The sequence below is a fragment of the Notolepis coatsorum genome, assembly GCF_963971535.1.
Source record: "Notolepis coatsorum genome assembly, chromosome: 1".
NCBI classification, from domain to species: domain Eukaryota; kingdom Metazoa; phylum Chordata; class Actinopteri; order Aulopiformes; family Paralepididae; genus Notolepis; species Notolepis coatsorum.
This window is the reverse complement of record NC_140165.1, coordinates 233955892-233981427: the sequence shown is the minus strand read 5'-3', so window position 1 is coordinate 233981427 and position 25536 is coordinate 233955892. Positions and strand designations below refer to the sequence as shown.

The 25536-nt window shown below is 44.8% G+C and overlaps 1 protein-coding gene across 1 annotated transcript in view; it reads right to left on the bottom strand.

Annotated features, from left to right (window-relative positions):
• The window catches only part of map4k1 (mitogen-activated protein kinase kinase kinase kinase 1), a 110182-nt gene that overhangs the window by 3822 nt on the left and 80824 nt on the right, over positions 1 to 25536 (bottom strand). The window contains exons 11-27 of the mRNA XM_084309176.1: positions 24614 to 24695; positions 23628 to 23680; positions 20257 to 20303; positions 20112 to 20156; positions 19787 to 19807; positions 19652 to 19697; positions 18452 to 18608; positions 16980 to 17062; positions 12619 to 12657; positions 12343 to 12421; positions 11740 to 11816; positions 5492 to 5552; positions 5284 to 5386; positions 5098 to 5156; positions 4771 to 4874; positions 1518 to 1695; positions 837 to 905 (exon numbers count right to left, since the gene is read on the bottom strand). Coding sequence (XP_084165302.1) covers positions 837 to 905; positions 1518 to 1695; positions 4771 to 4874; positions 5098 to 5156; positions 5284 to 5386; positions 5492 to 5552; positions 11740 to 11816; positions 12343 to 12421; positions 12619 to 12657; positions 16980 to 17062; positions 18452 to 18608; positions 19652 to 19697; positions 19787 to 19807; positions 20112 to 20156; positions 20257 to 20303; positions 23628 to 23680; positions 24614 to 24695 — 1303 coding nt within the window. The remainder of the gene's footprint in view (positions 1 to 836; positions 906 to 1517; positions 1696 to 4770; positions 4875 to 5097; positions 5157 to 5283; positions 5387 to 5491; positions 5553 to 11739; positions 11817 to 12342; positions 12422 to 12618; positions 12658 to 16979; positions 17063 to 18451; positions 18609 to 19651; positions 19698 to 19786; positions 19808 to 20111; positions 20157 to 20256; positions 20304 to 23627; positions 23681 to 24613; positions 24696 to 25536) is intronic.

Below are 25536 nucleotides of genomic sequence, written 5' to 3'. Positions count from 1 at the left end.
TTTTGCGCATGCGCGGGATCGCGCGCACGTGGCGTCATTAAAACACAGTGCAACCAGCTTTGAAATCACCAACCTGGTAGCCTAGTTCCCAACAGTCACAAAATACACTCCAAATACAACTCCAAAACGTTCCTGTAAACAGAGTTGTATTTGTTTGGAGTGTTTTTCGTGACTGTTGGGAACTAGGCTACACTGGCACACCTACTTCCAGTGAATGACGCTAAGCTAGGCTAACGGTGCGGCACAGAGAAGAAAAGGGTAGGTATCTGCTTATCTAACTCCAGGGTAGATGGCAAATAAGCAAATTTACCAAAAAGTTTGCGTGTTCCTTTAAGTTGGGGTGTGAGGTCCAATGAGGTTAAGGTTCGGGTTAAGATAAGGGGTTATACATGAGATGCCTGGCAAATTGGCAATACATCTCATCATCATCATCTCTGAGTGAAATTATGAAAAAAAAATTATCAAAGCCTTAACAATTCCTAGAAATGCATATGCAAAGACGTTATTATATGTAATATACACATAATATATATTTTCATTTAATTCTTTAACTCAACTCTCAAACCAAATTAATTTGTACAAGATAGTTTGGGGATATGTGTGAGATCAGGGGTGTGATTAACCCTCTGTAGTGTGGTATTTAACAGACCATCGCATGCAATTATGAATCAGTAACAGATACACATGTAGACCTATGTAATACAAACACGGTGTGTTCCAAAACACGATGCATAGAGCAACCTACTGTAACAATACAGTATAATATAAAACAATTATTTTCTGCATACAAAACCCTTCTGGACTAAAATAACGAGGGTGACTATGTTTTTACTTACTGTCTATGAGTACAAGCAGTGTGCTAATGTCCAACTGGTTCACTTGTACTATGTCTGGGCCACTGTTTTCTGTGCACACACACACACACACACACACACACACACACACACACACACACACACACACACACACACACACACACACACACACACACACACACACACACACACACACACACACACACACACACACACACACACACACACACACACACACACACACACACAATTTATAGATGAGATTCAAATGTAATCCATTTTTATGTTTAAGATATATTTGTTACAATATATACAGTATACATACTGTTTACCTTTACTCTTACTCAAAGTATACATTCAGATTTAAATTCTTTATTGCCTATATTTATTGTAACATAATATAACTGATAGGGCATACAGACCCTCATCTGCACCTTTGTTTACTCTGTTTATTTTTAATATTTTTTAATATTGAGATACAATTTTATTGTCTATAATGTATGTGTTTCTCTACTATCACCCTGCCCATAACTGTACCTCCCCGAATTTCCCCAAGGGGATCAATAAAGGAATATCTTATCTTATTTAGATAACAAATACTTTATGTAGTTACCACTACAGTACGCAAATACATTTACCCATGTATAACTCGCTATACTGTATACTAATAAAGAACAAGCAAATACACCAATAGACACATACCTTGGCCAGTGCTGGCGAACCAGGAAGTGTTGGAGTTGAGGTCAATGTTCTCCAATGTGATTGGCTGGTTGGGGACAGTCCCCTGCGATGCACCGATACAGACCAGGGGGTACTCCTGCTCGGGCACCACCACCATCTTGAACACACGCAGGGGGCTGGGCAGTGGGAAGTCAAAGTTCTGGGGGCGGGGAAATGAAGGAATACCCATGCGTTGAATGCCAAAAACGAGTATATTTGTTTTATGTTTATATTTTTTATTATGATACTAGACAGTCCCCCGGACCTTCTGTATGGATTTTGTAACACTGCGATGACGATCAAATACGATAGGTGGCAGTCTCGCCTACCTTTTGAGTAAATCTTAAAAAAAATAAATGTATCCTCTTTTTCTCCGCCTGATTTTCTGTGCTTTTCCTCCCATCCCAATTTAGTCGTTATGCCAATTCCCACCTCCCCTACCTGGTCGTTGTGCGCATGTGCCCCCTACTGGTCGGTCAAGGGAGCCCTGAGGTCTACCACATGCTTCCTCCGACACATGCGCAGACAGCCAGTGGCTCTCTTTTCACCTGACAGCGCGGACTCTCATTGGTGAAGTGTAACGTGTGGGAGGTCACGCTGCCTTCACCACTTCCTGTCTTTTGCTGTGCAGGCGCCCCTGACCTGACCTGTAGGAGTCGCTGTCCACAACGCCAGATTACCACCCCATCGACTTCCCTCCGGCTAACTCAGCCAACCGTATGACGGCTGGCCCAAGCCGGAGGCAATGCTGACACCCGGATTCGAGACCGGAGTCTCTCGCATTGGTGACGAGCGCAATCTCCGCTGCACCACCCAGCCGCTCTTTTTGAGTAAATCTTTGAGCTAGGATGGCGGCGCTTGATCAAGCAGCGGCTTTTTGTCTTGCCAGGAACGGCAAATCAACTATTATTTGCATACTCATGTTCAGTCTATTCGCCCAGTATATTCGCGCTGTCGGATTACTGGATATTTCCATCTTTTTCCGGGCACACCGGGTCTGTTAACATGCACATCGGACAAGGAGGCCTCGAAGTGGCGGAGGGATCGAAAGCAGAAGCGGGGCCGCAGAGCTGGCGCGACTGAGGCTAGCTCTGGCTCCTCATAGCGCCGTTCTTCCCAGCCTCCTTCTTGCAAATTCGCTAGCGCACAAAATGGACGAGGTACGTTTATAGATTACAAATACATGTTTTTTTTTTGTCCAACTCCAAATCTCACCGCCGGGCCAAGCCAGGCACATGATTCACAAAAGACACGATATCTCTCTCCCTAGAAAATTAGCAGGGATTTTTGGGAATGGGCCACTCTTTAGCCTGGGATTGTGCAGGAACGGATGTATGTAGAAACAAACGGTTTGTTCCCTGTTGGGAATATAAATATAAGCATTTCAAATGAGCCATAGTATGTCTCCGTAGCTATAATGTAGAATATACGATGGGTCTACAAACATCGTTAAAACGGTCTGAAACACTGGCCCCAGGGATTTGAGATGGGAAAACAGCGTGGCGGTCAATGAGTTAAAAGAAAAACACAAAAACTTGTCTTTTGAACAGTGGATTTGCTTTTTAACAGTTGAAATCTTGATTCTCTTATTTTCGTAATCGTTGGAACTGTGGTAGATACAACTCCCTTCCCCCCTCTCTCTTTGATCTCTCTCACCCATCTTTCCTTCCTACCATCATCCCTCCCCCATTCCTCCCCCTCTCTCTCTTTCATCTTTCCTTCCAGTATCCACATCCCTACCCCCATTCCTTCCTGTCTCACCTTCCCAGATGTCATATTCCATTGACCCCCACCCTTTACATTGTATGTATAAAGAAAGATGGTTCAAGATCAAACGAGGGGGCTCTCATTCCAGGTGTCCTAGCTAAACACTGCGTTGAGAGTCATCCAGCCATACTCTGACTATTTTTGTATTGATACTTTGACTGAGTTAATAAACTGTATTAACCAGGTGCAGTGGCGGCCGGTACATTCTTCTCCATGGGGGGCGCTATACCAAACATTTTGCAAACATGTACCACGCATTGGCGAATATTTAATTAGGTACAACTATCACCATTGCCATCAATCAATATATGATCACAGTCAGTCAAATGCAGCCACGCTTCCAATATGCCCTACACAATCAGAGAGAGTGAGAGAGAGAGAGAGAGAGAGAGAGAGAGCGAGAGAGAGCGAGAGAGAGAGAGATATCGCAACTCTACCTTGTTAAGTTGAAACGCACAATGGTCCAGCAGGCTTGATAAAGTATATCCACTCCACTGTCCAGACTGTGTTGATGTCCATCCATGTCCACACTGCATCCATATATAGCTTCTTGTTGTTAGCCAACAAGTACTGTGTGAGTGACGAGCTGTGTCTTTGCCCATTTCCGCGTCGAACAGCCTGCAAACTACCTGGCGTTCCTATCGCCCTGCTCTAAGACAAACTCTAACCTTAACCAACTTTGAAAGAGTGCCTAAGCTTAACCGTCGAAAGAACTTGCCGTCACGCTCTAAGACAAAGTGTGACTGCATCACAACAACACAACAGCTAGCATAGAGTAACTATCTACTAACCAGAAACTGGCGTCGGCCAATCAGAGAGAGCGTCTCCGCGAAATGCGGCTACGGAATAAACTGGCATCGGCCAATCAGAGAGCGTCTCAGAGAAATGCGGCTACGGAAATTATAGGCGCTGCTTGCTTTGATCGCTTTAAAACGCGCCCGGCTTCCATCATAATACATCATATTTCAACGCACAGCGCGTTACGCACTGATTGGCTGCGACGGATACAGCGATGAAACCAGTGCACGGCGTGCACGCCCACTGTAAGCGCTATTGCGTCTAGCCCGAGAGAAATGCGGCTACGGGTTGCCCGAGAGAAATGCGGCTACGGAACGTATTCTCTATCTGACAGTCACTTCCTGTTCATGGAAACAATTATTTATATTTGATATATTAACGTTATATTGTGCATTGGAAACACAAACATAAAATGAGTAAATATTATTCATTTTAAACATGTTTATATTATTTATAGGGCTATAAAACAAAAAACAAAAAAATTATATTTCTTCTTCTTCTCTCTTTTAACAGGGAGGGCGGCGCTCTAGCGCCCCCATTGACTGGCCGCCACTGACCAGGTGTCTTCTGACTGTAAGTTATTCAGCTTTGGCTACTTTCCACCACAGAAGCCAAAACCTTAATTGAAAATGAAACTGGATGAATCGCTCTGCTGGCTTCGTGAACCCACCTTGATGAGCATGAACCGGTGCATGGGCTCGTACCACTGTAGCAGCATCACGCTGCACTCGAGAGCGCAGCACAGGAACACACAGCCTCGCTGCACGTTAGCGGCTGCAGGGGAGAGGAGAGAGCTGCACTGAAGAACGTAAAGGTTGACTATATGACCAGTGACTTTTGTGAGTAACAGAAAGAGCAAAATCACGTGGCTGCACCCCTGCCTACTGACGCAGTGAGTGAGTGAGTGAGTAACGCAGAGAATAGAAACTCAAAACTCCATGCACACAGATTGACTTTCAAAGGATAGCGTTGAACAGATGCATTTGTTTTGTCTCACCAACTGAGCAGGTCTTGGTGCCTTTGGTGTCTGGTATCTTGCAGGTCACACCATATTTCCTGTAAACATAGCAACAAGACAAAAAAGATATATAGAATAGAAAGAGAAAGAAAAAAGGTCAAAAATAGATATTCGACATGAAGAAGAGGTAGTTCAACGTTTTTAAAAATACCATTTCGGCGTTACCTAGGTAATAGCCTGTGCGTCGGCAAGCCAATCGTCCTCTGGTTCTTTCGTGCTTGTTCATACAACTCCTTCAGTGTGTGGGAATGGAGCTGAGACGACTTACCTATTACAGTATGTACACAAGATGTAACAATGTAAACATTATGGTGTTGTCCTCAATGCATTAACCACACCACACTTCTACACTTTACTTTTCCACGTAGCTCACCTGATAAGGACATAAGCACATTACAAATGGTATAAACCCAGGTACACTTCCCTGGATACAACTGAAAGAAAAAGAGAGAGGACATTAACCCATCCATCCATCCATCCATCAATCAATGGCCAAAAAGTGTTTATTATGTCTCAAGGAAGTCACAATGATTATGTTTACATGTGTACAGTATTTAGAAAATTTGCTAATACAAAAGAACTTGTTTACATGACTTTTCATATCCCCAATCATCAATATATATATATGATTACTGAATACTGAAACAGAGCTTCCATTTGGTATATCCTATGTTATAGGTATCTTTGGGTATATCCCAGGTATCCTTTCCGGGTTTCTCATAAGCAGGATAAGAGCTGATTATCCTGGGTTATTGTGAATAGGATATGATGCGTACAGTACATGCAGCAACATACAAATGGAACAGGCCTATCCCAAGAATTATCCATGAGATGATGATGGTGTGCATGTAAACGTTAGGTTATGGCTATAACCAAGTTCTGTTAGTTAGGGGTGACGCTTGGCATCACCTACTGCACTCCCTCGCGTACGTGCACGCGTACTGAATAACATTCCACAAATATACCTTTAATACCAGTATTAGTCTGACCACACCCCTCATCAGCTTACCTTCATAAGCAGGTGTGTGGTCACCTGCTCTCCTCCTTCCCAAGCTTTCACCACAAGGTGAGGTCAAGGGCTGCAGCGGCCGTCTGATGCCAAGCGTCACCCCTAACTAACAGAACTTGGTTATAGCCATAACCTAACGTTCTGTTTCGTTAAGGGGCTCTGCTTGGCATCACCTACTGCACAAGGGAGGCCAAGCGGAGCCGCTGGCTGACAAATACACCCCGCTGACAGCCCCCCACAACCATCAGAACAGGGAGGGCCGAGCCCCCCCGACCCCCCCTAATGGAGGGCATCCCCCCTATTAGGGGCTTCACGGGAGGGCGACGGACCCGACCGTGCGAAGAGGCACTCAAGCAACCCAACGCACAGGGTGAGCAGACCGTGGCTTGACCCCACGACTACACCCACGCACAACCCGCATGCCACCCGGGAACGAACGTAGGAACAACCTCGTCACTGCCCCCAGAATCACGGGGTCAAGGGCAAACCCAACCCCGTGGCAAGGCCGTAGCAGCGGAGCGCGAAGGAAGACCCAGACCCACCAAAAGGACTGGACTCCCTGGAATGGGGGCCCGGAGAAGTCCATGATGCCAGCATCAAGACCCCACCAGGGGGGCACCTAGTGACCCCGCCCCCCACATCGCCAGCGTATTCGGACAAAGGCCCCTCAGCCGAGCGGGCCCTGTCCTCCCCAACAGCACACCGCCTGGAACACAGGCCCTGCAACAGGCAGACAGCATGGTCATAACACACAAGAGTTAACCAACGGAAGCAGGCAGTGCACCGGGGAAAAAGACCAGGCAACAGGCTGTCAACCCAAGCCTGGAAACTGCGGACGAGGCAGGCGCCAGAAAGGACAGCTGAAAACAGCCGCCCCGGCGGAAGGGGCGTATGCTGGCGTTGTCGCATAACCAAGCTTTCAAACAGCACGTCAGAAGTGGGATCCGTAGACCACTCGGCCCCTGACAGCTGCCCACAGAAAAAGCCCATACGATCGGCAGACGTCATGAACGTGCAGGGGCACCCTCAACCGGAGAACCGGGAGTTGACACTGCAGCAACACACCAGAGAACCAACCACCCAGGCATCACCCCATGCAACGGTTGGTCCCATAACCCCTCAGGAAAGAAACCCCAAAACACATCTGCGGCACCGCCGCAGCCCGCGTTCCGGTTCCCAACAGGGCTATCCCAGGCCTACGGGTCAACGAGCATCACCCCGGACCGGGCCCGGTGATACGGGGAGCACAGGGTCCCCCGAGGAGGTTAAAACCACCCAACAGGCTCCTCAGCGCCAAAACGCAAGAGAAGAGCGTAAAAATGGAAGACCAGCCCCAGCACCCCGCACTCGGTATTCCCAGGAGGTCACCCAACCAAGTACCAACCAAGACCAACCCGTACAGCGGCCGAGATCCGACGAGATCGGACGCGTACAGGTCGGCACGGCCGTAAGCCATTACGACAGTGCAGAATACAACGCACCCAACAAGGGTCCCATAACGCTCAACCCTGTGACACCCGGATCGACCTAGCATTTTTCCCCCTGAAAAAACCCCAAGTCCCTCAGGGTACCAGAACAGCAGATCTGCATCCCCAGCGGACAACGGGTGCAACTGATCTGGACCAGCGCGACCAGAACCAGTCCCGTGCCCTAATCACGCCGACCTGCCAACCCCAGGAGAAGGGGCAGATATGCGCGTTTGATCCCAACACAAAAAAGAAGGCGCCACCCAGACGTGTCGGTATGAACCGCGTCCGGTGGCCCACCCCTAGGGCGTGAGACCCTTCCCCATATGTCCAGACCCATTCCGTCATCATCCCCTGACATGAACGGGAACCCATCGACAACACACAGGATGTCGGAAGAGGAAAAACCCCCATCCCAATTGCTCCATAAAAACGCTGTTTCACCCAAGCAAACAAGGCGCGCCAGTCAGCCAATGGCCCAAAAGCACATCCTGAGCCAGCACTATATGTGCGTTTGGACATACCCACATCAACAATAGGCCGTTTAGACCACCATATTGAATCCCCAAGACGCCCAGGGAAACGACAAGAGGGGCGAGATGCAATCAACTCCATGAATGAATGAATGAAAAAATTTACCCAACAGACTGCAGTAAAGGAATACACACAAAAAGATAAGGGGAGGCAGACCTGAGAAAGACGTTAGTCTTGTTTCCATCAGGGACCCTCATTTCCAATCCATCAAGACACATTCAACTCTTTATAAAAATAAAGAAAAGGCATCACCCGTATGACCCAACTGCACAGCTGGGAGTAAAAACCCTGTTTTTCACATGATTTTAATCCAGTCACTCCTTTTAATCAGAGTGTAAGACCAGACCCTCCCAGAAACACCTTCCCACATGAGACTACGGTCAAGAAAAAAGATATGTAAACTGTGAGACACGTGACCAATAGACTCAAGTTTGACACATAAACCGGGCGCAGCAGGCCTGTAAGCCCTGCGCCCAACCTCGACATCTTTAAGACACCAGCTCATGGAAGGCGTCGCCATAGCAACAACGCTACAACGGGCGGGGAAAACCCACCGGATCCTGTCATAACAGGAGTCGGTAGAATACCCCTTCCCCCCCCCCCCCCTGTCAAGCACTGGCTTGGCCCTGACTGGCTCAGCAGAAAATATCAAAAATCCCCTAAACCAATCAAGTGGGAAAAAGGAGGGGTTTATTCGACACCCCCTCCCGAAAACACACCCTTTATCCCTACACACAGAAACACAACCGTAGCCATCTTGAAAAACCTCCGGTAGAAAACAATGCATAGCATAAGCTAATACAATGCCTGCTACCCACAAAAAGTGTAAAAGGTTTTACAACAAAACACAAGTCGCCTGTGCGTGAATCCCATACCCGTTGCCTATGTCATACATAGGAAAGAACGCCGAACGAGAGTAACGGCTAGGCCGTGAAAAGTGTGCGTACGAGCATTACTGCAACTAACAACACAGCATTGTGAAAACACATATACTTAGTTAAAGCAATGGAATAACACCAGTTCTAATTGCATGTGGAGCATCAAGCTAAATAGAACCTATTACCGAGTGTAAGTTGCAGACCTTGCTTAACCTCGTAACACAACACAACTCACCCCCCAACGTAAACAGGGTAGATTCATATATACACAACCCCACCATATGATTTGTATGAAGAAACACACAGTTTGTTCGGCCAAAACACAGTCCCCCTTATGTCGGGGAACTTTTTTTATTAAAAACTAATAAAGTGTAAGGCACAATATCATAGAGGGGCCGGGAAGGGTGTAGGAGAGGGGATACAGAGGGGAAAAAGTCACTCCTAACGGCGTCTGCCACCTCGCGCCGCTCGAGTCTTGCCACCCCGGGGAGCCCCGGAGGGACGGTAGGTTACAGTCTGCTGGACACGACGTTCCCTACCGTCTCCTCCGGTCTGGGATGGGCCGGCGGTGGCCGAAGCGCCGTTTCGTCCCCTGGCCCTCTTGGCAGGGCCAGCAGCGGCGGCGGAGGCAGTGGTAGCGGCGACGGAGAGAACAGCTCGACGTCGCGGAAGCCTTCTGCCCCCACCGGCAAGGACGGGAGGCGGAAAATGGGGTTGGAGGATGGATCTCTCCTCTGCCATTTCTCTGCATGTTGAGGTCATCAATTGCAGGGCCTTCCCGAACAGGCCAGCGTCGGAGAGGGCGGCCGTCAGAAGAGGGGCTCTCTTCTTCTCTGGCACACGGGCCTGCTCCAGCCAAAGGTGACGCTGGCCCAGGGTGGCCAGGGCGCGCACTTTCCCCATGGCTATGGCCAGCACCTGGGAAAGGTGCAGGACAGCTCCCGCAGCCTGGGTGATCTGATCGCATTTTACCTCGTTCAGATCCGTGCCGCCCGTCATTATCCCCGATACAAATCTAGCCAGGTGGGCGATGTTAGACGCCGCAGCCAGCGATTGTGTACCAGCGATGAATGACTGGTCACCCCAATAAGCCAATCGCCTAGCCGACTTCCCCTGGAGGACCGGCTTGCATAGGGGTTCCCACACCATATCCGGACAGAGGAGCGCGGCCATCGGATTGTCAAGCCGAGGCACGCCCTCCGCCATACCTTTGACTAACCCCGACACCCGCGTAACTGGTACGTAGGCGGGAGTTAGTCCCATGATGTTGGACACCGCCTGACCCCGACGAACATAGGCCCCCATCGATGGGAAAAATGGGTAGACAACGTCCACCCCTCTCACTGGGGGACGCTGCCAGGGATGGCCTATGAGGTCATCAGGGACAGGTGCAGGCAATGGCAGCGGCAGCGGCACACCGTTTGCGGTGGCGGCTACCGCCATGAGCTCGGGAAACAAGGCCCGCAGTTCCCCCTGCGAACCTTCCTCCACCGACCCCGCATCCCTCGCATACAGCAGGCTGCGACTGGTCAAGGAGCCACAATCCGATGCGGCCGACAGTAGGGCATCCTGCTGATGAGGCCAAGGTGGTTCCTCGACATCCTCGAACAAGGCGCCCCATGGAGCCATTTCTCCCCCCTCCGGGGTCTCCGGAGGAGGGATACTCTCCTCCACGGGACCATCATACAAGAATCCGTCCGCCTCTTCCATGAAGTCCTCAGTTTCCATCAGAAATCCAGAGTCGGACGCATCCTCGCTGGTCTCCAGCAACTCCCCAAACCCAGGCCGTTCGCGTCTGCACGCCACCATCTTGCGACGCGAGCGAGCAGACGCGAAAAGTTTGCATCGCAAATCCTCCGGCTCCAAAACAATCCCCCGTTCATCAACGGGCGATTCCCCAGAACCAGAGGAACCAGAGTCGAGATCAGGCCATCGCCGGAGCGACGGCACCGAACCCTCGGCTCGTCGGTGAGGAAAACTATCCACCGGCAGTCTCCCGGGCTGGGTCGGCAACCACGAGAGTGGCAACAGCCCAGCACCGAAGCGCACGACGGAGGCGGGAATGGAGAACCGGTGGTGAAGAGTAGGTCTAGCGGGTCTACTCTCCGCGGAATACATTATGACCCAAACCTTTTCTTATACAACAAAGTGAGAGAAGAAAAGATTAAGCACAATGTAAACCAGTCACAACTCTTTTCAACTAACAACACGTCAAGTGGGGTACTACCGAAGGCACTTCCTTGTGTTGAAAGCGAGAAGGAGGAGAGCAGGTGACCACACACCTGCTTATGAAGGTAAGCTGATGAGGGGTGTGGTCAGACTAATACTGGTATTAAAGGTATATTTGTGGAATGTTATTCAGTACGCGTGCACGTACGCGAGGGAGTGCAGTAGGTGATGCCAAGCAGAGCCCCTTAACGAAACAGAACACAGTCAATGCCTTCCACCATACAGTGAGCATATAGAGAACTGTAGATCTATAATGAACAAGATCAGGACAGTGACCTATAGATTTATAATAAACTAGACCAGGACAGTGACCATATAGAGAACTGTATATTATTTATAATAAACTAGACCAGGACAGTGACCACATAGAGAACTGTATATTATTTATAATAAACTAGATCAGGACAGTGACCATATATAGAACTGTATATTTATAATAAACTAGATCAGGACAGTGACCATATATAGAACTATAGATTTACAATAAACTAGACCAGGGTCTCACCAGTTCCATGGTGGCCTCAGAGCCATTGAGGTTAAGGGTGTAGATTCCTTCATCTGCCCCAAAGATCAAGTGTTGGTCTGAGGAGAAAACCAAGAGAGAGAACGAGAGGACGGACAGACAGACAGACAGACAGACAGACAGACAGACAGACAGACAGACAGACAGACATGCAGACAGACAGACAGACAGACAGACAGACAGACAGACAGACAGACAGACAGACAGACAGACAGACAGACAGACAGACAGACAGACAGACAGACAGACAGACAGACAGACAGACAGACAGACAGACAGACAGAGAAGTAGACAGTTAGGTGGACAACGAGAGAAAGGCAGAGAAAGGAGGGGGGCAAGATATGAGTAAGTTAAGTTGAACCTTTATTAATCCCATTGGGGACATTTGTTTGCATTTGACCCATCCTACAAGGGCAATGGTAGGAAACCTAGCATGCATGTGTTTTGGTGTGGGAGTATGCGGAGGAAGCCCACACAAACACAGGGAGAACATGCAAACTCCACACAGAAAGGCCCCCTGCTGGGGTTTGAACCCAGGACCTTTACACAAGTAAAAGATTTATTAAAATAAATGTCACTGCCAACCTTTGGTGGCTGGGTTTTCCCAGGTGGTTGAACAGTTGACTTTTAGAGGACATCCATGGAACACCTTCTTAAAATACACCTACAATCAGGAAAGGGGGTACACGTCATTCATTAACTACTCTGACACATGTAGGAAACCCACACTGTATTTTAGATGCATGAATGTTTTAAACATCGTAGACAAACCAGAGGCGGGGAAATATTTCTACAAGAAGTGGAAACAAAAAGCTTCATGGGAAGGAAATTTAACTCTTTTGAGGGGGAAATCACACTTACTGGGGGTTTCTTCACGACAGGGCTGAGACATTCTGGGTCCTGGAGAAGAAAGAGCCAAACTGATGATTCACATCACGCAGTGTTGTAGTACTCATCATGTCCGAGTCCTGGACTGATTTTCAGGACTCGTGACTTGACTTGGACTTGAGCACCGATGACTTGGACTTGGACTCGAGCATTGACTGCATTCAGACTAGGAAGGTGCAGACGAGGACTCGGACTTGTTAATTGATAAATAGTTATTTATTTTTTATTTATTGATGGCTAGTGCATTTGTTTAGCTATTGTGTCACAAAGTAAATACACTCCCTTTGAAATGGAGACTGCTGTGTCATTTATGTTTAACACAATGGCGCCCGACCACGGAGATGTCCGTGTTTCGAATCCAACGGTTGAGGACCAACCACGGACATGTCCGTGGCAAGGTTGTTTTGGCTTTTATTCCATTTTAATAACCTACTCGATGTCACCGAGCAGCACTGCAGAAGTACCCTACTCTTTGAATTTGAAAAAGTGCATTACCGGCCAGATCCTCTTAGGGGCGCTATCTCGATAATGCAGTGTTCCCTGTGGCAGAAGTTGTCTTATTTTTTCTGGATCTCCAATGTAGTTTTCTGCTAACATGAAGCGATGCCTATAGCCTGTTACACGGAATACGTTTTGGGACGCGGATTTCAGTGTGCAGTAAAGGAATATATCATCAGCCAATGGACATATCGATCTACCAGATGGCGATCGATAACTGGGAAATCCTTTGGGGGATCCAACCAGCCCACGGGTAAGATATTTTTCACGTAAATTACATGCTGATCAGACCTTGTTATGATAGCCATCCACCCGATCAGCGAATGTGGCTACTGAGGCTAACGCGGTTATTGGTAATCAATAATCAGAAACGAGGTCCCCCGCCCCCCCCCCCCCCCCCCCCCCTTTCATGCATTCATGGTGGACCATCATATCGATCATATGCAGTTTGATTTTTAACTCTAGCTTCTGTATAGCCGAAATGCCATTGGATTTAACGTTACTAGCTTAGCGGCCTGTATCTCGCCTTCCAGGAAATATACTAGCCGAAATCCCTTATAACGCTTATATTCAAGATGCTATAAAATGAGAACATATTGATGACATTTTATTTTCTTTAAGCCATTTTGAAGGGACGGTTTATGGTCTCAATTGACAATGAGAATGGACAGATAACAATACTATAAAGTATAGATTTAGCTCTACAAACAGCCCCACGGACTATGCAAGTCTGTTTAGAAATGCTGGCCGTCTAGAGTGATTTTAGACGGATCCAAATGGCCCCCGAAAGTGTTAATGTAGACCTTTTTTATTTGTACGTCAGCTCTTTGACTGCCAGAGTGGAGTGGACTCAACCTTGATGACTTGGACTCGGACTAGGGTAATGGGAACTCGACTCTGACTCGACTCTGGCTCTTCTTTGTTGACTCAGACTTGGACTCGAACACTGAGGACTCGAGACTCGACTCGGACTTGAGATTTAGTGACTCAACTACAACACTGACATCACGTCTCTCAGTGGTCCCCAGACGCCACGGAACAAGAAGGAACTCTCCAAGGCACAGACAATAACTTTGCTTGTTAACATCATATAAAGCATAGAAGGATCACGCAAGAAGAAACCGCAGCAGATGCCGATCAAGGAGCAGTATTAAAAGTGTATTAAAGTGTATTATTGGGGGCAGCGGTGGCCTAACCGGCTAATGGTCCAGTTTGTGACCGGAAGGTCGCTGGTTCGATCCACCGGACCAGCAGAAAAAATCTGGGCTGGGAAAGTGAATTAATAACTCTCTCCTATCCCCTTAACACCGACCGCTGAAGTGTTCTTGAGCAAGGCACTTAACACCCAACTGCTCAGTGGCCAACGGTGGCAGACTGTGGTTGTACTGGGCAGCTCCCAGGTGTGAATGGAACTGTGTGAATGTGAAGCAGGGTGTTCCTGAAAAAGAGCATCCGCTCAGCGAACCTACCCTGGGTAAATAAAGGTTAAAAAAAAATATACTGTATATATATTAAAAGTGTATTAGAAGTGCTATAGATAACATTTTTATGTAGCGTAATCATCATTAAACACTACATCCACAGAGCTTTTAGAAAGGAATAAAAGTATTGCCCCCCCCCCCCCAAATTATTGATTAATGAATTTATCATTTAAAACATTTTAGCAAGTCCAAAATGAATGTTGTTGTTTACATGTATCCCCTCCCTACTTCCAATTTCCCCGACGTGCAATGCACCTGATTGGATAAATGACATGCTGGTGCTCTAGTGCGACATCTAGTGGCTGGATGTTATTTATAACACCTTTCATTTTGATTGGGAAACATAATTCACTATACCGATTAAAGGCTTATTGAATAAAATGTCTGTTCACTTTCTTTGCATTTTAATCTAAATCTCAAATTACTTCAGGGCAAACGAGTGGAGAAGAACCACTGATGGCATGAAAGATGCAAAAAGAGGATGTGGGTAAATGTGAGAGCAACCAGAGAGGGAACTGGTCCTGCTCCTTCCCTCACCTGCAGTACAGAATAATGTCTCTCCAGCAAAACATTTGATTCCTACCATAAGAATATCTCGGGGGAGCTCCAGTAGCTCACCACGTACCGCGAGTGCTATTTCAGCGCCGTGGACAACCGTGCTCGTCACGGATCTGGGGCTGAGCGCGTTCGAATCCCGGACGGCAGCCGTGCCTTTCCCAGAGTGTCTTCCCCCCCATCTGAACCCTTTCAGCCTGCTTCTGTCGGTCGAACTTGACCAAGTATGAATGCGATGAAAAAGCGATAAACGCTAAAAAGAACCAGCTGACTGGTCAAAGTTAAAAAAAAAAAAAAATATCTCGGTAGTTAGACGGTAGTTTCAGTTTTACCATGGTCCCGCCCGTCTCTCTACTTAACCCATTATACATAGGTATATGGATTGGTTTTGCTCCAGTATTTATAAACATTGCCTACATAAACATACATTTTAGAGCCATACCTGTACAGCAAGTACAATTAAATCTGAGAGAAAGAGCTTCAGTCAATCAGCTACAGAATGAAACCATGTCTCCATTGTTGTTTCCTGTTCTTGGTCGTGGGGGCTACACGTTTGTTTACATTTGGACCACTGATTGGGCCCTTAGAAATAGAAATACCCTGATAATGTATTGGATACCCAGTATAATGTACTGGAGTTACAGATACCTCAATATTGAACAGTTTTGTAAAGTAAAATTAAAAGTTATATTGTTTGTGTTGTGTCTTAATCATGTCAAGAATTATGTGATTTAGGGCGGCTAGGTGGTGTAGTGGGCAAGGCGCTCGCCACCAATTCATCTACGATGAATTGGAAATGGGGGACCCTGGTGGAAACAAGACGAAAGTCTTTCTCTGGTCTGCATCCCCTTAACAATTGTATGTATTGAGCTGTACTGCACTGTACCCATTCTGCAATCTGTTAATAAAGTTTTCATTCATTCATTCATTCAATGCAGGAGCCGCTGGGTTCGAGCCCAGCTCTCCGCATTGCTATCAGCTTGGCTGGTCGTTCATACTAACACAATTGGCAGTGTTAGGGGTGGGAAAGCTGATGGGTGGGGATCGGACATTGTGGACAGCGACTCCTACAGGTCGGTTGGTGCGCCTGCGCAGCAGAATCAGGAAGCGACGGGGGCGGCGTGTCCCTCCAAACGCAGACCCCCGCCGCTGAGAGATCGCGCTGTGCAGGTGAAAAGATGCGACGGCTGCTTCCTCGAGTACCGGAGGGGACACGTGATGTAAGGCTTCGTCCACATTGCAGCCGGCTTGTGGGAGGCATGGCCTAACAGCGTTCGAGACAGGGGAGGGTAGAATTGGACGATACGAAATTGGGATGGGAGAAAAATAGAAAATGGGAGAAAAAAGTAGATAAAAAAAAAAGAATTATGTGGTTTAATGTTCTATGCCTTATCTTGACTTTGTCTATTTTGCTGCTGTCTATTTCATGCTCATTGTATGCTTATTGTATGCCTAATTTTATGCCTGCACTTTATGCATTGCTCTTGATTTTTTGCTCATCATATGTCTTGTTTTACTGCTGCAATTCTTGTATGAAAGGTGCTATACAAATAAAGTTTATTATTATTATTATGATGTCTGACTCGTATAATTGGTTGCTATGTGTGTCTGCTTGGTACTGTTCTCTATGCCCTATGGGGGTGTGTGTCTCTGGTTACTCTCCAATATGCCTGCTGCTTGGATTCGAACGTGGAGCACCCTGAAGATAATACAACAACCCATACAATAATTAGTATGTAATAAAGGCAAGATCGTTCCTGACTGAACTGTACACGAAAGAGCATTCATTATTCTGCTTGCCTTTGCTGGCTGTTGTCTCCTGTGAGGGACTTTGGGAGGGAGTGTGTCTCCTGGGATGTCAGTGAACTTGAAGGATATAGGGCCTGGAAAACACACACACACACACACACACACACACACACACACACACACACACACACACACAGACAGACAGACAGACAGACAGACAGACAGACAGACAGACAGACAGACAGACAGACAGACAGACAGACAGACAGACAGACAGACAGACAGACAGACAGACAGACAGACAGACAGACAGACAGACAGACAGACAGACAGACAGACAGACAGACAGACAGACACATGCACATACATACATACACAAGACACAGACAAGAATAAGAGTTATATTAATGATGAGGATGATGGCAAGTAAATCCATAGGCGGCCATAGCTATGTTTTACCGGTGGAAATGCTTTTACCAACACAGAAAGTTCCCTGACATAACCTTTCACCTTGCAGAAGAAACCTGGCTCCGGACATAAACCAAGTAATGACATCTCCAGGTCTAGTTGAGCTGCGTGTGGTGAGTTTGGCACAGTGGCCAGCTTCCTGCCAGATGCATCATATCTCCACAAACCTCATCATTTGCTGTTTCATTTGGTATATGGCATGTCACTGTAGCACTATGCATTAAGATTTTAGGGCTGAAATGTAAGGGAGGGGTGTTAGGATAAGATAAGGGCCCCATATCTGATCTTAAGACGGGCACCCTGAACCTGATGTGTTATCAGTCATCAAACAAAACAATTCTCTGAAACCTTTCTTCCTCTTCTTTCTTAGGTTTCCAGCAAACAAGCTTCCCTGAAACTCTATATATGACTACGCAAACCATGGGCAGCTATTAACCTTCACATGGTGGCCATTTTGCTCTTATGTCATGTTCAGTTTGGGATTTCTTTCCCTAGGTGGGAACTGGGTGGAAAGAAATTCAAACCTGAGCACAACATAAGAGAAAAATGGCCACTGTGTGAATATGGCACCAAATGTTTCACATTCAGAGGAGCACTGGTCTGTTCAGGTGCCTTTTGAGTGATTCTTAAAATAGAGGCATTTCATGGAATGTTTAAATTTCACATTCTTCCTCTGTGTTGGAAGAAATTACGGTTGCCTTTACAAAAATGTAAATGTAAATGTTGCTATGTGCAAAACAACGGCTGCTATGGGTTTTTTTAATGTAGTTTTGTGACCAGATTTATTTTAAACGAGTCACAGTGGAAGAGTAATATCATGCTTTTCCAATGTTTTACCTATACTGTACCACTGTAGGCATTTTCTTTTGAAAGCGGTAACCAATGGTTCCAGGCAGCCATATTGGAAAAAAGAGAACTATACAAATATTCCGTGCAAGGCCTCTATTGCCTCTATTGTCTATAACTTATATTGGTATCATAATATCTGGTATTGTGGAAAATGTAAAGCACTTGACTAATACACAGGTGGATAGTGTGCATTTGAAGAAGCACACCTGTGTTGACGAGTCTCAGGGTGCGCGGGCGGGGGATGGGGTGGGTCTGTGGGCCCGCCGAGGAGGTCCGGGTCAGAGGGGTGGGGGGGTGGACCGAACACAGGGTCCGAGCCCGGTCATCCTCCCCGGTCACACTTTCCTCTGAACTCGTTCGACCCTTGGGCACACAATCAAATACACAAGACATTTGTTAATATTATGTGCAATTATATGCTCATTTTAGTGAATGTACTTTTGGTAATGATGATACAGCATGTAATGATCACTTTTAAGTAGAAAAGCCTAACCTGGGACAGGGGTTGCAAATTAGCCTTGGCTAGAAATCCTACATGCAATGCATCTGTATGTTGTTATTGTAACTTGCTACAAAGTTTTCTTCTGCATTGTCCCTGACAAATAAATAAATAAAAATAAATATTTGTATACATCTATGTTGATAAACTAGAGCAGATTCTAAATTGGATTTGTATAATAATAATAATTATATTATTATAATATCAATACATAATCATGTAGACTCAAATGTGCAAACTAATATTGAGATCATGTGCCTATCTATGTATTTATTTATTGTATCTAATTTGTATATTTATTGTATGGTTGTGTTTAATATCTACGCTATGCTGTGAAATCTGAGTATAAGCTGAGTATGAGTTCATGATGTACTTTTCTAAACAATATTTTTCTATGAGATGGAGGGGATAAAAAGGATGAGGAAGGATAAATATTTTTGTAATATTGTATAATATGGATTATTTATGTAAACTGAAATTGAAATATATATATATATAATATAATATATATATATTGTATATGGATGTATGAACAAATAAAAAATACAGATGGCTGTATCATTACAATCATGTGCATGCACTACTGCACACTTTCACATATGCTATTTATTATTATTATTATTATTATTATTATTATTATTATTATTATTATTATTATTATTATTATTATTATTATTATTATTATTATTATTATTATTATTATTATTATTATTATTATTATTATTATTATTATTATTATTATTATTATTATTATTATTATTATTATTATTATTATTATTATTATTATTATTATTATTTTATTTTATTTTATTCATCACTAGAAGCTATCGAATTGCTTGAAATAATGAAAAAAAAGTATGTTGCTAAAATAATTTGTCTCTCATCATCACGAGGGCTTGATATTCACCTTTGGAGGAAGAGGAGGGGGAACATCGTCTGCTGGTGCTGTAGGTCTGTTTGGAGACAGAGGAAGAGGTTTAGCCTGGTGTGGTCAAAGGAATTATTATACATGGGATACTGTACTGTGGATGAAACAGCTTACCTGGCAGGCTGCATTGTAGGACTGACAAGGATGAGGAGGAGGAGGAGCAAGATTGAGGGTGAATAAAAGACATGTCAAATCAATCCTCCAACAGTGTTTCTATGGGCTGCGACACATAATGGGTCACAAACCCCTTTTTCTTTTGTGTCCATTAGAACCACTATGTTTTGAGCTCTGGCCGTGTCAAAATCTACTCTCTCTGGTTCCCAGGCTGCTGAAAAACATATCTATGCCATATAATACAAATAGATTTTATGCTGCTGAAAACGCTGATGAGGATCAATGATTATAAAAAAATATAATTAAGTTGTGTTATTCTACTTACACGCCCACATCATCATAGTCATCATCCGACTCTGTGTACCTCCCTCTGGGGGGGAGAGAGAGTGATTTAATCATTTTCCTCTGATACGATGTGGTGTTCAGTCAGTCTCTGATTGGCTGGATCAGAAAAGATCCACTTAACTTACCTGACTGGGTTCTTGCTACTGCTGGTGGATCCCGATGAGGGTCGTAACTGCATGAATAGTTGATCAAAATGTCAAAATTAGGTTATACTGTGTGAATCTACGGTCTACCTTGCCTATATTACTACCTACTATGCTAATATGTCTATACCACTATGCACTCAAAGACTGCAGCATTCAAGTTCAACACTGTTTGACGAACATTGTTACTCATGAGCTGCCAGAGTTGTACCCTTCCTGCTGACCTGTTGTACAGAACTTGTAAGTCGCTTTGGATAAATGACTAAATGTAAATGTACATGTACTTGTACATACTTGAAAGCCTGTTATTCGCACACAATCATTATGATGCATTCATAAGCCAAGGGTGGAAAGCAGCAAACTACTTTTTACGCAAGTACTGTACTTTATTTGAGTTTATACAACGGCATGCAAATTTCTCGATTCTGATTGGCTGAAACAGTCAAGTTACACGTGGGTATTTGTAATAATAACCCCACGCTCTTGGTCCCAGGACCCGCCCACAACCGCATTACTATCAATCCGCCATGTGAGTTTTTAGAAGTGAAAGCAAGATGGCGGACAGTAAACGTAAAAAAGAGTAAAAAAAAAAGAGAGTATATACATTTGACGAAGAAACTGTACATTGGAGGAGGTGGGGGGGGGGGGGGGGGTTGGGTAGGTGGGGTGGGGTGTGGGGGGGGGGGAACTGTACATTGGAGGTGGTTGGGTGGGTGGGGTGGGGGGGGATGGGTAGGCGGGTGGGGGTAACTGTACATTGGATTATCGACTAAACCTTACTTGGTCCAAGAAGAGGGTCTCGTGTATTACTGGGTTTAAGTCAGTTGTTTATTTATTTATGTTTTACTGTTTGCATACGAGGTGGTCCGCAAATGTTCTTGATAACAATCTAGTGGTCCACATAAAACAGAAGTTTGGGAACCACTGATATAGACTATCTCTAAATATGCGTTCTATGCTACGTATACAGTACTGCATATCTGTATGTCATGTCATAAATGTCATTATGAATTGAAAATGGGGGACCCTGATGTAAACAAGATGAAAGTCTTTCTCTGGTCTGCATCCCCATAACAATTGTGTGTATTACGATGCAATTTTCTTTTATTATTATTATTATTATTATTATTATTATTATTATTATTATTATTATTATTATTATTATTATTATTATTATTATTATTATTATTATTATTATTATTATTATTATTATTATTATTATTATTATTATTATTATTATTATTTTCTTTTTTCTCTTTTTGTCTACTTTATTTTTCATTTATTTTAGGTATTGTGTGGTTATATGTAGTCATGTATTGTATGTATGTTTGTTGTATGTATGTATGTATGTATGTATGTATGTATGTATGTATGTATGTATGTATGTATGTATGTATTCAGATTCAGATTCAGATTCCTTTATTGAGCCATTTGTGTAAAACACATTGGTAATTGTTGCAGCAATACAGTGTATGCATTTTTCTTTTTTTCACAGTAAACAAACACCAACACAGACAAGAAACGAAAACAGTGCAGTGGGGGATTAATCAATAAATAAAATACATATATATATATATAAAGTGAAGTGTGCAGAGATCCAGTACGGACTAGTGCAGTGCAGTCAATGTCATTTAGCCAGTGTCACTTGGGGGCAGAGGGGGGGGGGGGGGGGGGTACCGAGGGGGGGGGGGGGTATGTATGTATGTATGTATGTATGTATGTATGTATGTATGTATGTATGTATGTATGTATGTATGTATGTATGTATGTATGTATGTATGTATATAATGTTGTTGAACCTTAAAAAAAAACAATAAAAACTATTTAAATAATAAATAACAATTGTGTGTATTGAGCTGTACTGTATTTAATTGTACCCATTCTGCAATCTGTTAATAAAATCTTCAATCAATCAATGGCCTGGGCGGCCAGAGCATAACTGTTCTAATAGTAATATATAATCCATTTCAGACAGAACGCACGCAATAAGTTATAATAATAATAATTATTATTATTGAAAAGTTCTGTATTTTTAAAGTCGTATTTGGGGGCAATTAACCAATGGTATGCTTTTTTTATTTTATTTTTATTTTGGGTAAGAGTTTCTTATTTTGGTAAGAGTGCTCTCGACCACTCTTATAATTTGTTCTTGCCTGATAAAAAAGCAACAATAAGAAAACTTTGCTGAATCCCAGGTAAGAACAAAGTAAGAGGAAATGCTAGTTAAGTACGAAATCTGGGGAGCTCCAGTAGCTCACCACGTACCGCGAGCGCTATTTCAGCGCCGTGGACAACCGTGCTCGTCACGGATCTGGGGCTTAGCGAGTTTGAATCCCGACTGCAGCCGTGCCTTTCCCAGAGTGTCTTCCCCCCCATCTGAACCCTTTCAGCCTGTTTCTGTCGGTCATCCTTGACCAGTATAAATGTGATAAACACATAAAAGAGCCAGGGGAATGGCCAAAGTTTAAAAAAAAAAAAGTACGAAATCTGTTCTTATATCGCCTCATGCATGAGGCCCATTGTGTAGAATGTGTACTTTTAGGAGTACTAGTAATCTGGGTATTTCTACTTTTACTTAGGGGAAGGTTAACCCTTTCACTACCACACTACAGACGGTTAACCCTTTCACTAACACACTACCGAAGGTTAACCCTTTCACTACCACACTACCGAAGGTTAACCCTTTCACCAACACACTACCGAAGGTTAACCCTTTCACTACCACACTACCGAAGGTTACCCTTTCACTACCACACTACATACGGTTAACCCTTTCACTACCACACTACATACGGTTAACCCTTTCACTACCACACTACAGACAGTTAACCTTTTCACTACCACACTACCGAAGGTTAACCATTTCACTACCACACTACATACGGTTAACCCTTTCACTACCACACTACCGGAGGTTAACCCTTTCACTACCACACTACAGACGGTTAACCCTTTCACTACCACACTACAGATGGTTAACCCTTTCACTAACACACTACCGAAGGTTAATCATTTCACTACCACACTACCGAAGGTTAACCCTTTCACTACCACACTACATACGGTTAACCATTTCACTACCACACTACAGAAGGTTAACCCTTTCACCACCACACCACCGAAGGTTAACCCTTTCACTACCACACTACCGGAGGTTAACCCTTTCACTACCACACTACCGAAGGTTAACCCTTTCACTACCACACTACAGATGGTTAACAGTCTGTAGTGTGGTAGTGAAAGGGTTGAACAAGGGATTTGAGTACTGCTTCCACCAGTACTGTTTCTACATGATACTCTTACAATTGATAAGAAAGACACGTTTACCAATGATGATACATAACTGAACATACCGTTGTCTCCGGTGAGTCTTTCTTCATCGGTCTTTGGGTGTAGATTTGATCCACTGAATAAACAAGACAAATATTGATCAGTGATTAATACAATAATAACCCATAGGATGCAACGTGCTATACGGGTCTATAAAGGAGGGTAGAGTCTCGATCCTAACGCCGGGAAGAACTTCAAATGTATATATTTATCTTTTTCTTTTTTTTGGGGACTTTTTCTGTATTTTTCAGCCATCCCAATTTAGTCGTTATGCCAATTCCCTTCGTGGTCGTTGCACGCATTGCCCCACTGTCGGCCTGGGGAGGGTGTAGAACTACCACATGCCTCCTCCGATACATGTGGAGTCACCAGCCGCTTCTTTTCACCTGACAGCGAGGGGGAACGTAAAGCGTGCAGAGATTCAAGCTATTTCCCCCCGCTCCCCTCCCTGCTGAACAGGTGCCCCGACCGACCAGTAGGAGTCACAGTTTACAACAACCAGGACACATACCCCACCGGCTTCCCACCCGCTAACACTGCCAATTGTGTTAGTAGGGACGACTGACCAAGCCGGAGGTACTGCTGACAGAGTCTCTGCTGTGGTAGGCGAGTTCTTAGTCCACTGCGCTACCCAGCCGCTCCTTCAAATGTATTTTCAATGTGTTGGTATTGGGAATGGTTGAGGTTAGGATTAAGGTGAGGGATATGTTTATGAAACCACTTTTTAGGTGAAAATCATGATGAGTAACAGCTTTTCAGCTCTGCAAAGAAACTGACGACCCCCCCCCCCCCATTAAAGATTTCCTTCTGGGGGCCATGGGATCTAGACACTATCATAAAAAAGAAGGGAGGAAGTGACCAACATCATTTCAGACATCTTGGTAGGCGAACAACAATAGGTTGTGATCAAATAACAGGTGATAATCATTAAATGGCACTTGTGACCATTGAGGTGTGTTTATGTTTATGGAATTGCACTCCATTGGTATGGAATGCACAGATGTCTCACAGCTGATGTTGCTGTTGCTCCTCTCAGCCTGGTTGTGTTTGTTGATGGAGTGGATCCTTTGTAGAAAGCCAGGGACTGCCGCCTAAGAAGAAGAAGATTAAGATCAATGTACTATCCCTCCTAGTTACACATACACACAGTCCTCATATCCCTCCTAGTTACACATACACACAGTCCTCATATCCCTCCTAGTTACACATACACACAGTCCTCATATCCCTCCTAGTTACACATACACACAGTCCTCATATCCCTCCTAGTTACACATACACACAGTCCTCATATCCCTCCTAGTTACACATACACACAGTCCTCATATCCCTCCTAGTTACACAAACACACAGTCCTCATATCCCTCCTAGTTACACACAGTCCTCATATCCCTCCTAGTTACACATACACACAGTCCTCATATCCCTCCTAGTTACACAAACACACAGTCCTCATATCCCTCCTTGTTACACATACACACAGTCCTCATATCCCTCCTAGTTACACATACACACAGTCCTCATATCCCTCCTAGTTACACATACACACAGTCCTCATATCCCTCCTAGTTACACAAACACACAGTCCTCATATCCCTCCTAGTTACACACAGTCCTCATATCCCTCCTAGTTACACATACACACAGTCCTCATATCCCTCCTAGTTACACAAACACACAGTCCTCATATCCCTCCTAGTTACACATACACACAGTCCTCATATCCCTCCTAGTTACACATGCACACAGTCCTCATATCCCTCCTAGTTACACGTACACAAACAGTCCTCATATCCCTCTTATACACACACACACACACACACACACACACACACACACACACACACACACACACACACACACACACACACACATTCACATGACCTCCCAGAGACCAATGTCTGAACCAGAACAGGACAAACTGGTTTTTAG